The sequence below is a fragment of the Boleophthalmus pectinirostris genome, unplaced genomic scaffold (assembly GCF_026225935.1).
Source record: "Boleophthalmus pectinirostris isolate CB_2022bp ecotype Guang Dong unplaced genomic scaffold, ASM2622593v1 HiC_scaffold_12, whole genome shotgun sequence".
NCBI classification, from domain to species: domain Eukaryota; kingdom Metazoa; phylum Chordata; class Actinopteri; order Gobiiformes; family Gobiidae; genus Boleophthalmus; species Boleophthalmus pectinirostris.
Window position 1 is genome coordinate 25359699 of NW_026571018.1, and position 12500 is coordinate 25372198.

The window sequence follows — 12500 nt, forward strand, 5'->3', positions numbered from 1 at the left end:
GGGAAAGTGTGTGCAAACAAATAACAGGTCTCCGTAAAAGTTTTCATAACAATAAGACCGACCGCGACTGTCCGCTGTTATCTTGTGTTTGTACTTTTCCGGTTGTTCTGAAACACACAGCGGTCAGCTGACAGGTCACGTGGTCAGTGTTCCTCCCTCCCAAACTCATTTCTCCATAAAGCAAGTCCTGACACTATAAGAATCGTAAACACGCCTGCAAATGAGTAAACCGCGTTTCTATTAACTTTGCTAAACCCAATACAAGTACATTTTGTACATTGTTATTCATAAATGTCAACATTATAATGTAGTCAAGGCATTGCGAAATTTAAGCTATATATGTGTTTATTTGTACTTTTGCAGCTGCATTATGGCTAGATAATTGTTTATAGCAGAGAAAACAAAAAGTAAACAAGAGTATAAATATAAAATATTTATTGCATTAAAGATTGTTTACACATTTCTTTGGTTTGCTGTTCAGTCTTAAAAAGTTCACACTGATGTTAAAACCATAATAAAAGAAATAAGTTGGCTTTAAAACATATTTTATCTCAGTTTTAAATATGATAAGAAAAGCAATATAACGTGGCTGCTGAAGTGGTCTCTGGCATGATCCATATATTTACAGTGGCTTAGCAAATGCATGAAAAGTGAAGAGTGGTTTGCATACAAAAATAAGAGGCATTCATTTGTCTTGCATCTTCTCCAGGATGGGCACGATCATGTCAAACTTGGGTCTCTTAGCAGGGTCCTCGTTCATGCAGAGCCTCATCAGTTTACAAATATGAGGAGAAATACCAGGTGGAATTGTTGGTCGAAGTCCCTCCAGAGCTACCTACGAGCAGAGATTCAAATTCAAAATATTTTGAAGTCTGATGAGGGCAACGATGTTTGTTATTTTTAACAGAGGAAACTGTTTATGTTTGATGTGTACCTTCATGCCAATCTCCATATTTGAAAGGTCAGCAAATGGGACCTCCCTTGTCACCAGCTCCCACAGTAACACTGCAAAACTCCACATATCAGCAGACCTTCTGTTGATATCCTCGGGCCTCTTCTGTAAAGCTGAAAGTACACATATAAATGTTTCAATAATGAACCGAAAAGGCAATGCTAAGCCACATAACACAAGATTCACTTCACTTCCAGTAATCCAGTTCCAATGTGGACTATACATTTTGTTCAGGATAAAATTTTTATTCTATTCAACAACAGCGGCAAAACCCTTAAACCAAAGATCAGCATCTTTGCTATGTATCTCAACCCTTTCCTGAATAGTTAGTATAGTTTTTATCCAAAACCAAACTTTTATTTGCATAAAAATAACATTCTTAATTATGTTTGTGGTAATGAAATTAGTATTAAGTACCAAGCAGTAAGCCTTCCCTTTGTATTGCAATTTAGTTTTAGCAAATGTATATTTTTGTATGTCAATATTAGGGCCTATACAAATTCTCACTTAACATTTTCACAATACTATAGATGGCATACCACAGCTTTGAGCTAAATTATATAGTACACTATGTTCTTGCTGGATGACTCATGAGGTCTAAACACAAGATCTGGACAGGCAGACAGATACCTTCAGGGGCCATCCAAGCAGGAGAATACATACGGCCCGGGCACTGAAAAGAGAACTTGGCATCGGACATGCTGATTCTGGCTGTCATGTCTTCATCAATCTGTAAAGAACACAATAGAATAGTTGGGATTTGTTTCTTCATTTCAAACTAAAATAAAAAAATAAAGTGTATTGTTACATAATGAAGCAGTCTTAATAAATATACATGACAAGATATAAATTAACAAATATACATGCATGAGAAGCGTACAGAGGAAGCACAAAGGGAAGTCAAAATCACAATTTCTACTATTGTTGTCTGCATATTAGTATTATATTTAATTCACTTACCATAACATGCTTACTGTTAAGATACAGTCGGGAAACCATTGGCTCTAAGGTATGGAGGAAAGCCATGCCACTTGCAATGTCCAATGCAAATTTTACAGCTTGGCTTTGGTCAACGACAAGAGCTAAAGAGAAAACAAATATATAGTGAAAATACAAGTGTAATACATATAAATCAGTGTAATCATCAGTTTGATTACTGTACTCACTTGTGCCCTGGTGTAAGATGTTAAAGAGGGACCCATATGGCATATAGTGTGTAATAATGATAGGATGAGGAGATGGAGGTGACTGACACGCACCCAGGACAGGAAGGATATTTGGATGAGAAAAGATCCTACAAACAATAAGAAATACAGTCACATTTTCGCATTGATATATATGTATGGAATTTAATGAGGTTAATGGTGCTGTCATTCTTTCACTTTTTTCTATTTGTCACTAATGTGCATTTAAACAATGGGTAAACAGCAATATGTTAGCACTATTCATTGAGCATTGTGCAGTAATACTTGTGAGGAATGAAGGCTATAAAGTTGAACACTGTGAAACCAGCATCAAATTACTCTGAGTTATTGGATTTAAGAGCTTTCACTTAAAGTTGAAGGGTAATATAATATTTCAGCATGGACACCTTTCATTTTTTTTGGTAATGTTATTGTTTCAGTCAGCAGTGGAGAGTACCTGAGTTTTGGATGTTCCTCATTAAAATCTCTGCTCTTCCTGGTCGTCCAGTCCCTCACATGTAGGACCTTTACTATGATCTCATCTCCCTGCCACCGGCCCTGCCACAACTGCAGACAAAACAAAAGAGTGATATACAATATATGAGAAACAGATGTATGGGTGTTTGGAGGAGTACTGACCTCTCCAGACTGGTTTTCATTGATCTTGGCCAAAAGTGAGAGCTGTTTATAATCTATACCAGCCTGTTTGTTCAAAGTACCGTTACCTACAAAATCAAAACAGCTGTCAAAGCACACATTATAATATGACGTGCATTATTTCTGAGGGAAAAGATACTCACGAGGTCGTGTCCTCATAGTCCCTTTCCAGAAAGTTTCCTTATAGGGGATTTTGGTCATGTTCTGGCCCAGTTTTTCAGCCTTTTCTGAGTAAAAACATTAATGTCAGTAAATGCAAGTGGCTAATATTCACTAGAACTACAAAACTGTAATGAATTATTTTTTACCCTGAAGGATTTGTCTTAGGTGAGGTTTGGCTTTGTCCAAAGGTGTTTGTCCGTATCTGTTACATATGCACACTTGAGCACCACTGGCAACCAAATCCTATGGAAAACAACAGCAATAGTATTTGTTTATTGTATGTGGATGTAGCTACTTAAATAAATGCAAAAGGAAATGGAACTGGGTATTGAAAATACTGCATTTTCACCACAAGAGGGCAATTGTGGACAAAACAATGGACAAGCTATATATCAAAAATTCAAGTTATGACAGTTAGGAAAAAAATGTAGGCCAGGAGGTTCATAATTTTAAGATTTACTGAATCTTAAAAGTGTGAAAATGTGTAGACAAAGTATATGTGAGATACAGTACCTCTGCCACTTGGTCTTGTCCCCAGAAGCAAGCATAATGCAGAGGTGTGTTGCCATGTTCATTAACTGTATTGGGGTCTGCTTTGCACTGAATTAGCTGTGATTTACAAAGGGAGCACATTAGATTACTACAAGATAACAGAAGACCTACTGATAGTTTATTATATCATTTCAGTGTGTACCTTAGCCACTATATCTCTGTGTCCATGGCTGGCAGCAAGGTGCAGTGGCGTATCATCTCCTCTGTTCATCACATTGATCCGAGCTCCTCTCATGATCAGCATGTCCACCACCCCACTCCTGCCCTCTCGGCACGCCCAGTGCAGAGGGCTGAAGCCGTGGTCATCACTGGAAATGAACAATAACAAATAAACATGGATATTTGTCAAATTTGATTTATGAGCAGGTAAATATTTAATGAATTTGTCTTGGATTTCAGAGTTTTGCAGAGACCATTATGCAAATTTTGAGATACTAGATTGTGGATTATTGTATCAGAAAGATCCTTGTTTTTGGCTACTGAAAGCAACATAAAGGGTGAAATTTTGAAGTAAACCTTTTTACATTTAGATTTTAGCCACTTTATCAGCCTTTGCAGCTTTATCCCAAATTGGTTATTTACTATGGGCTGTACAAGCAGTCAGGGCAATGGTGTTGAATTTGTGGCTTTGCAGGAAGTTGCAAGAAACCCCCTGAACTGTTTTGGGGTCAGCTAATGTAAAGTATATTGTGGGTGAAGAGGCCAGTGGCACTTGGGTGAGAGGTTGACTCCTTGTAGACTGCCCTAAGCCTCTGTGTACCGTGTGTGTTTGGACCTCTGCACATGTTAGCTAGCATTCCTGTCCCGCGCAGACATATTTATCACTAAGCAGTTGTCAGATGGGAGTAGGACTGCAGGTCGCAATAAAAAGCTCATGCTGAAGTCTAAATAAAGATTAGGAGATAGGGAGTGTCAGAACATCAGTGTCAAATACCAAACCACACACACAGTAGTTGTGTCATCTGATATACAAAGTTTCTGTGCAAGCCCACCAGCCAAATTGTGTCCTGATTCCTGACATTCACTTTGCTTGTCCCATGTAAGCAATAAAGGACTTTTACCTTCATAGAGTACCTTGGATGTTTTCAACCACTTTTTAGATGTTTATACTACAAGCATGGTAATTTTCACTGTTTGATAATGTTTGAAAGGAGCATTTCCGATTTTTTCACTAAGAGAACCATCTGAAGCTCTCACCTTTTCTGTGTTTTTTAGGTTCATCTGTTGTTGAGAGACAACCAAAGACTTCACACATACACGTAAACCTGAAACAAAACCAGGACTAGAGCAGGACCGAACCAAGTCTACATCAATGGGAAGCAAAAACGTAGCTCAAATGGATAATATATATAGAGATAAAAGCTAATGGACTAATTAAGTAAGATTAAAGTCAAAGTATAATATATACAGCTCTCTTTACCAGTTATCAGTTATGAGCATTTTGAGCTTTTCACAACAGACAGATAGTACTTGCAAAGCTCTATTTAAAGTATCAGGGAAAAAACTCAGGAATGACATAGCGGAAAATGCTTGGTGGAATCCTCACCCACATTCCCTTTCCTCCTCCCTGCGCCTTCCTGTGTCAAATTCACAAACAGCCTTTTGGGACAGAGCCAGAAACCTCTAAAATATTTACAAGTGGGAGCTATTTTACCATATTTTCCCACACATTGAAAAGTGTGCAGAGTTCAATTTAGCCCATTACTTACTCTCTTTCTCTCTCTCTTTTTTTAAGTTTTTCAATCTATGACCAGAATTAGCTATTACAGTTCCTAGTAAAAAAAATATTCAGCCCTAGAAGTGAGACAGTTCTAAGTTATCCCCAAATAGTTTTTGCTTGATAAACACTTTTTCTTTCTTAGAATTAGAGATCTTTCAGGCCACATACTTGAAGCCACAAACAAAGCAGCCCCCTACGGAATGACTGCATAATGATGTTTATATGGGAGTACGAGGGCCAGTCCCTGTATGGAGCTGAGCAGAGGAAATGGCTTTGGCTACACTGTGGTTGGCTGGAGACTCTGCAGCGCTCAAAGTCAACGTCAACACACTGCACATATAAGGACCTGCCCAAGAATGAGATAATCAGGAGTTTCACAGTGAGGTCTTTCTGAGCGGCTTCCTAAGAAGGGAGTAATGTAAACAGTCTTCAGCCCATCTTCCACCAAGGCTGTGGATTATACAAATAACTGACTATTAATAAAATGTTTTAGGTCATTGTAGGTCAGGTACTCAAGGGTTTCAGCTTCCTGTTTATAGGCATTTTTGACTGAGGGTGAGGTTCAAGTACAGTAAGCTTCCATTAGGTGCCATTTTTTAACCTGCTTCGAAGGAGGAGGAACATTTTGACATGATGGTGCACCCCAATGCACCCTTGCAGTCTCAACATTGCTTTTCACTTTTCACTCAAAAGACAGGATATTTTGTTTTGAATTAGTAATTGCTATGATGCTAATTTTTCATCACTCTGAAATCCATTGATACTGAAAGATGCATGGTTATGTTAAAAACAAATATTAATCTTCCTGGGCTTTCATATGCATTTACAGCTGTTGGCACACTGATGGAATTGTGGCTGAATGCCCTTCTGCTCCTAAAATACTCACTGTACCTTACCACATTCTCATAATGTAGTGGAATGTCTTTTACTTGTTATTGTTATTACTATATTATTTTATGCTCTTCAATAAAGTGTTTGTACCATTTCACTCTAGCACTACCCAAAAGAAGTTGGTTGTATTTTCCATTTAAAAATACTAAAGCTAATGCCTTTTGTGTTTAAAAGACATTTTCAGTTCATTTTAGGTTAATGCTTTAAACAGCGCTTTTCCAGTCTGGTAAAACTGAAGCCTGGACATTAGTCTGCTGCACTGAGTCACAGCCCACAAACTCCATAAATTACCACACTGCTTTTTACACATGCACAGTTTTGGGAGATGACATCATAAAAATGGAAAACTTATAAAACAACTGGAGCTCAACCGAAGGAAACTATTTTTAAACATTAAATATGCCAAAGACCTCGCTCTAAGAAAGTCATATGTAGCCAATTTGACGTGTTATAGACAAATCAAAAACCTCAGGAAAAGTATGCCCTAAGGCAACATATTACAACACTCTGCATTTATTTGCAGCTACATGCAAGTTCTTTGGAATCATTCAACCTAGAAAATGTCCATGCATTGATTCATAAAGCAGGTATGTAGCTTGTGCTCTTACAGTTTTAAAAAAGAACTACACTCACAAGTAAACCTGTGCTTCCTTGTGCCTTAACCTATAGAGGACAAATTCAAGTTGTTCTCATTGTCAGTATGAGCAGGCCATGCCTCAGGCCAAGCTCAGAACCTCCAAAATTCACTCACTGAGCTGCAGAGGCTGCACTAGCACTGATTAAAGATTGGCTGTAGGAGCTGGGATTTTGATAGTGAGGATTCAGATCAGAGTCCTTTAAGATTTTAGCACTGAAACTGATAACCCAAATGAGAAGCTAATTTTGCTTTCTGATAAACATTTTTAGAAACAAAACAAAACAAAATTGGCCATTAATGTTTTTGCAATTAAAAATCAAATCAGCATTTCAAATGTTACCAGTAAAAGCAATATTTCATCTTTACATGTCTGCCTTGTATCTGGGGACAGCGAGGTCAGTTTGATGGAATTTAAAATAAAAATCTTACATACTCTTCCTTTACTCTTCCTTTATCATTGTTGCTGGAGCTTACACCTACATATCAGGGACACGACAGCAGCTCTCTCATGTTCAAAGCTCAGTATCCTAGCACTAGAGAGGGCAGATACAACACACTTACCCCAGGTTGAGGTCATTTTCTGTGTTGTCCAGCCAAAGTCGGACAGCTACAGAGTTCCCCTCTCGACACTGAGTGAAGATGTCATCCATGTTTAAACTCAAGACTTCCTCTCTGGGCTGGTCACCACTCCTGTCTCAAGTCTTGATATCATGTAGCCTGGAATAGGTGTTGAGTGAATGTAACTTCATATCATAGCAATGGCAACTCTAGGCATCTAGTTTGTTTAAGAGTCTGAAGGTGGGAAATAGTCCAACACAAGAGGCTTAGCACTATTATTAAACCTATAATCATAAGAATACATTTTGTGTATTGTTCTTAGTGAAATAGAGAATGCAATAATACAGTCAAATTCGCCATAGACATAGACCTCTTGGTGAAAAAGTAAATGGTGCTCTGAGTAAATGTTTGAATATAACCAACTTTTTATTCTACTTTTAGTAGTCCTGGATTCCCTGAAAACTAACTGAATGCAAGCAAGTTACAACAAAACTAAATAGGCCTATAATTGTAATGTCTAATTAGAAAATGATTACCTCTTGTATTTGCCAATGGTCGGGTTTATTATTTTTTTTAAGTATTGTTGCTTCATAGTAAATACCAGACTAGTAGCAGACTAAGTGAGTAAGTAGCCGCCTATGTTTTTCCTTATATGGTATAAGGAGATCCATCCATTGGAACGGGAATTCTTTAGTAGAGGATGAAATAAAAACAGTTACACTGCTTCAGCAAAGCCTTTAACTATTCCTCTTAAAAAACAGGCTCCAGACAAAATAACAATAATAAAAATCCTACGGACTGAGCGTGTATTAGCAATTCTTTCCATGAACGTCCAACTCCGACGGATTGGCCTATACACTTACTATGAACTCTTTCGTCAAAAAGTCAAATTGTAGATGGGCAGCGACGCAGCTTTCAGTCAATATGTAACAAGTTAACCAAAAGAAAAGTCTTACCTGCTGTTTATTTATCGCTTTCTCTATAGTCCCTTTTCCCCTCAAAGTAGTCCGTCTCCAACAGTCTGAAGACCAAGAAAAGTCCACGCCCCGCTCCTCCTCAAAGTTGATGTGGGCTACGAGGGAGAGGAGCGCCTTGGCAAAGCGAGGGGGGTGCGCGCTGCTGCGGACGTCAATGCCCCAGAACACGCAGCGCTACGACGACTCCTGGTGGACGCTATGCACAACTACACAAAGAATATGCTACGTTCTAAAATAGTAGCCTACTCAAAAGCAACACAAAGGTCAGGTCAGGAGGTGTAAATGACGAAAACAGGTTGTATTTTGTTGCCATCTATATTATTTGATAGGCTTGCATCCACTGCAATCCAGTTTAGATTCTATAGCCTACATTTTGCATTATATACATTTTGAGGCAGGGCAGACAACTGTATATACCAGAAAGTAAATCTAAATTGCACTAATCTGAAGTTTTAGTTTTGTTTTTTCTTTTTACTTCATATTGAGTCTGATTCCAAAATTAACTTTAATTGGAGCACAAAATACTATAGTGATGTATAGTGAGAGAAGTCCAATATCTAAAATGTAGCTTTTTCTAATGCTTTTTTCAATGCTACAAAAAGTTCCTGTGTTATGCCTGTTCAGCTCCCCCAAAAGTATGACTCTCAAAAATAGAAACCCAAGTTATTTAGTGGTTTGTACTTCTTCGACTGGCCTAAACCAAAGTTGAGATAAAGATCTTAAGACCACAGACAATGGGAATGCTGCCCTCTGACGACTACATAGATTGTACACACACCATGTAAAGGGTAAGACAGGAAGTAGCACTAATGCAATGAAGTTCATCATCTTCACACCTAGAACACAATGCAGAGCCAACACCCAACAGCAGTCATCAAACCAGAGGACATCCGTTGACAGTTGAGCTTTAAATGCACCATACTTTGAGGAATATATAAAACACAGCTTTTTCTAATTCCAACTAGGACCAAAGGTCCCAAATGATATGCATGCCTTTCCCCATCACTATGAATAGCAATTTAACAGACTGTAGTAGAATGCCATTGCACTATTATAAGATTTGCACATCTATGTGTGACTATGTTCACAGCTACTGCAGTTTTTAATCATACAAAATAAAAAAAAATCCAATTAGTTTCACATGAAAGGCAACATTTATTCAGACAAAGATTATTTACTATTATCTATGAGGCATTTATTACTATCCATTATTTAAAATGTCCCAGTATTTAAAATTCATCACATTAAGATTCTCACTCTGAGCCAGCTGGCTTTTCTGTGGACACTTGTGGGACAGAAGCTGTGGACAGAGGGGCATCTTCAGCTAAGGGTGTTGGTGGTGTATAAACAGACTGAGCTGATTCTACATTTTGAGATCCAGTTACGCCTGTAGTAACCGAGGTCCCACTAATATTGTTCATATTTTCAGTCAGAGGTGTAAGTGATGGTCCATTTTGGTCCATGGTCAGTTCTAGTGCGTTCTGAGCTGTCATTTGAGATTCAGGTCCCACACTGGCCGATGCTGCGGCTGCAGCTTCTAGTTTTGCATTTTCAGCTGCCTTGCTCTCCATCTCCTCCATGCGCCGCTGCACCATACGAGGCATGAGGTTCACATAAGTGGCCATCAGGCGGTGGTTAGAACGGATCAGCTTCCCAGCACAGTTGTCCACACAGCGCTCCTGTAAACACAAACACATTTAATAAGGAGGAGCATTTTCATACAGTGTTTCAGAGAAGTGTGTAGATGTCAGGAATAAGACTCAACATCATAAAACAAACATTATTGGCAAAATCTGCCATCTCTAATTAGGGGTGTGCAAAAATATCAAAATACTAATATACTGCATTGTTTAATGTGCTGATACAGTATCGATATCGTGGGCTGCTGTATTGATATATATTGCAAGAGTTTTTTTTATATTTTACAAATTTATTTTGTTACAGCACTACAATTTTGTTGCTCATTTAGTGGAAGAAAACTCGTTCTTGCAAAACATTTGACATTTTCACTGTTATGATGAGTAAAATGTTTGTGTTTCATATTCACTTTACACAAGGTGTGGTTCAACAAAGACCCAGCCTTATCTTTGATGCAAGCAGGCAGCAACTCCTTTGAATTAACATGATTATCCAAAACAAGTAAACAGGTAAACAAAAGAACAGTATTCCTTCAGCTGCAGGACCACTATGGATGAGTACAACTGCAGGGTCAGTATACATTTGAGTGAACACTAACTCCTGTAGTGTATATGTTAAAAATCCATAGGTTTACTAAACTAACCAGCGTAATTAAAATTACATATTTGACGTGACGTAACAATTCCCAAATCAATGTACATTATCGAATACGTAGAAAGTGGAATATGTGTGTACAATTTACTATTATTTACACTTTACAGTTTAGTATATACACATACAAGCATAACAGTAGGCCTACAAGACACTGACACGAATCCACGGAGTAAAAAAAAAATGCATGGGACGAATATTTACTGACCTCGTCCATGGTGAGGCTTCGGTAGTTGAAGTTGCTGGAGCACCGCTGAAAGCAGATCTCAGTCATGCGATTGTAAACGAGAAGAAAATCCCGCAGCTGCAAAAAGCTTAAGGTTATTCACGCGGTCAATGGTGTATTACAACAGAAAAATTCATCTTACTTACATTTCGCAGCTGTGAGTCAGGTTCCATCATGACTGTCAGGCTAGCAGGTTAGCTAAAATGCTAACTCTATATTGACTGCTGCTTATCCCAGCGATTTTCCGATTTAAGCGACCTTTTGTAATATACAAAAACTAACCCGAGTTCATGTATGCATTACAAACAAAAGAATGTGATCGACACATGCCAAAGGAGTGGTGTGGATACAGCAGCATGACATTCACACACAGGCAGCCATGTTTCTTCAAAGATCGTTTTTTGTTTTTTTTTTTGACGCGACGCGTCAGACATCCCACTCTCTGAGGTGAGGTCGGGGTGAGGTATGCTGTAAAATGTCTCTGGCGGCAAATAGTTTGTTTTTGCATTGTGTTATGTCGTACACAACACGACTCAATAGATACGATTAGTTTGAATGTTCGTATGATTGTTATATGTCTGTTATATGTGCGTTTGAGTTCGCGACGCTACAAACCTTTCCAGTTGGGATTTATGAACATATCTCCACTAATATGAGGTCAGTTTTCATCAAATGACTTCATAATAATACGTTTAATAAATGTAAGTGGGTTTTCTGATTAAAGAGAATTCTGTCCCCTCGCAGTGAGGGTGCACAGGAGCGAGGAGGAGGAAGGCGGAGTTTAGACGCAGTGAAGGTGGAGAAGAGCTGGTGATTGTATCCATGTATAATAAGATTTTATTGCAGATCCATGATTGTATTTGATCAGATGAGCAAAGATTGTCGCCAAAACTATGATATGTGTCCCACTCAAAACTATCAATTGATAGAGACAAAATCCCTAACATTTTGGGATAATTTAGTCCTCCAAAAGGAGGACATGTCCGGGAAAAAGAGGACGTCACCCTACCCTAGTTCTCATGGCATATACATTTTCCTTTCTTGTGAAGAATGAGTATTTTTGTCATCCAGACAGTTGAATCTATATTAAATAATAATAATAATAATAATAAAATAAATAAAAATTACACTTTTGTGATCGAAATTATTTAGACTTCATATAGGCATACACTACTTTTTTCCATTTGTATATATGATAAACAGACAGTAGGCTATTATATTAAATATGATATGATATTGACAATGAATATGTATTTATGTGTGCTTTATCCTGTTATATATATATGTATATGGAAGACCATTTCCGCCAGTAAATAAAAAATAAAAGCCTCACAAAAAGTCATAATTAGGAGTTTTAAACTGTGCCTTCCTTCTTCCTCGCTCCTGTGCACCCTCACTGCGAGGGGAAAGAACTCTCTTTAATCAGAAAACCCGCTTACATTTATTAAACGTATGATTATGAAGTTATTTGATGAAAAGTTAGCGGAGATATGTTCATAAATCCCAGCTGGAAAAGTTTGTAGCGTCGCGAACTCAGACGCACGTAACCGCGGCGTGGTCGTGCTACACGGAATAGTCTAACCCAGTGATTCTTAACTATAGCCCCGGGACCAAAGAGGGGCCGGGAAAGTCTGTAATGTTTGTCCTGCTCTGAATCACAGACTGAAGCCTCCTGTCTGTGGAAAGTGACAGGAG

General features: G+C 38.2%; 2 protein-coding genes across 2 annotated transcripts; both read right to left on the reverse strand.

Annotated features, from left to right (window-relative positions):
• Nucleotides 1-418: 418 nt before the first annotated feature.
• On the reverse strand, nt 419-8422 carry ilk (integrin-linked kinase). Its single transcript, XM_020922884.2, has 13 exons — nt 8270-8422; nt 7317-7472; nt 3650-3815; nt 3469-3564; nt 3102-3198; nt 2937-3020; nt 2776-2861; nt 2594-2703; nt 2119-2246; nt 1913-2034; nt 1583-1682; nt 935-1065; nt 419-835 (listed from the first exon to the last, which is right to left on the reverse strand). Exons 2-13 carry the CDS (start codon nt 7403-7405, stop codon nt 686-688), a joined length of 1359 nt encoding a protein of 452 aa, XP_020778543.1. The 5' UTR covers nt 7406-7472; nt 8270-8422; the 3' UTR covers nt 419-685.
• A 999-nt stretch (nt 8423-9421) lies between these two features.
• Nucleotides 9422-11196, reverse strand: timm10b (translocase of inner mitochondrial membrane 10 homolog B (yeast)). The gene is made up of 3 exons (XM_020923140.2): nt 10952-11196; nt 10788-10883; nt 9422-9969 (listed from the first exon to the last, which is right to left on the reverse strand). The coding sequence occupies exons 1-3, from the start codon at nt 10979-10981 to the stop codon at nt 9544-9546; spliced, it is 552 nt and encodes a 183-aa protein (XP_020778799.1). The 5' UTR covers nt 10982-11196; the 3' UTR covers nt 9422-9543.
• Nucleotides 11197-12500: the final 1304 nt, after the last annotated feature.

Bases quoted from the DNA above. Each gene is read 5' to 3' on its own strand.
- ilk (XM_020922884.2), bottom strand. From the start codon at position 7,405: ATGGATGACATCTTCACTCAGTGTCGAGAGGGGAACTCTGTAGCTGTC. The intron at 1,066-1,582 runs GTATCTGTCTGC...GTGTACTTTCAG, and splicing joins TGCTTGGATGGCCCCTGAAG to CTTTACAGAAGAGGCCCGAG. The intron at 836-934 runs GTACACATCAAA...CTCTGCTCGTAG, and splicing joins ATATGGAGATTGGCATGAAG to GTAGCTCTGGAGGGACTTCG.
- timm10b (XM_020923140.2), bottom strand. From the start codon at position 10,981: ATGATGGAACCTGACTCACAGCTGCGAAAT. The intron at 10,884-10,951 runs GTAAGTAAGATG...AGCTTTTTGCAG, and splicing joins CTGACTCACAGCTGCGAAAT to CTGCGGGATTTTCTTCTCGT. The intron at 9,970-10,787 runs GTCAGTAAATAT...TTGTGTTTACAG, and splicing joins GAAGCCTCACCATGGACGAG to GAGCGCTGTGTGGACAACTG.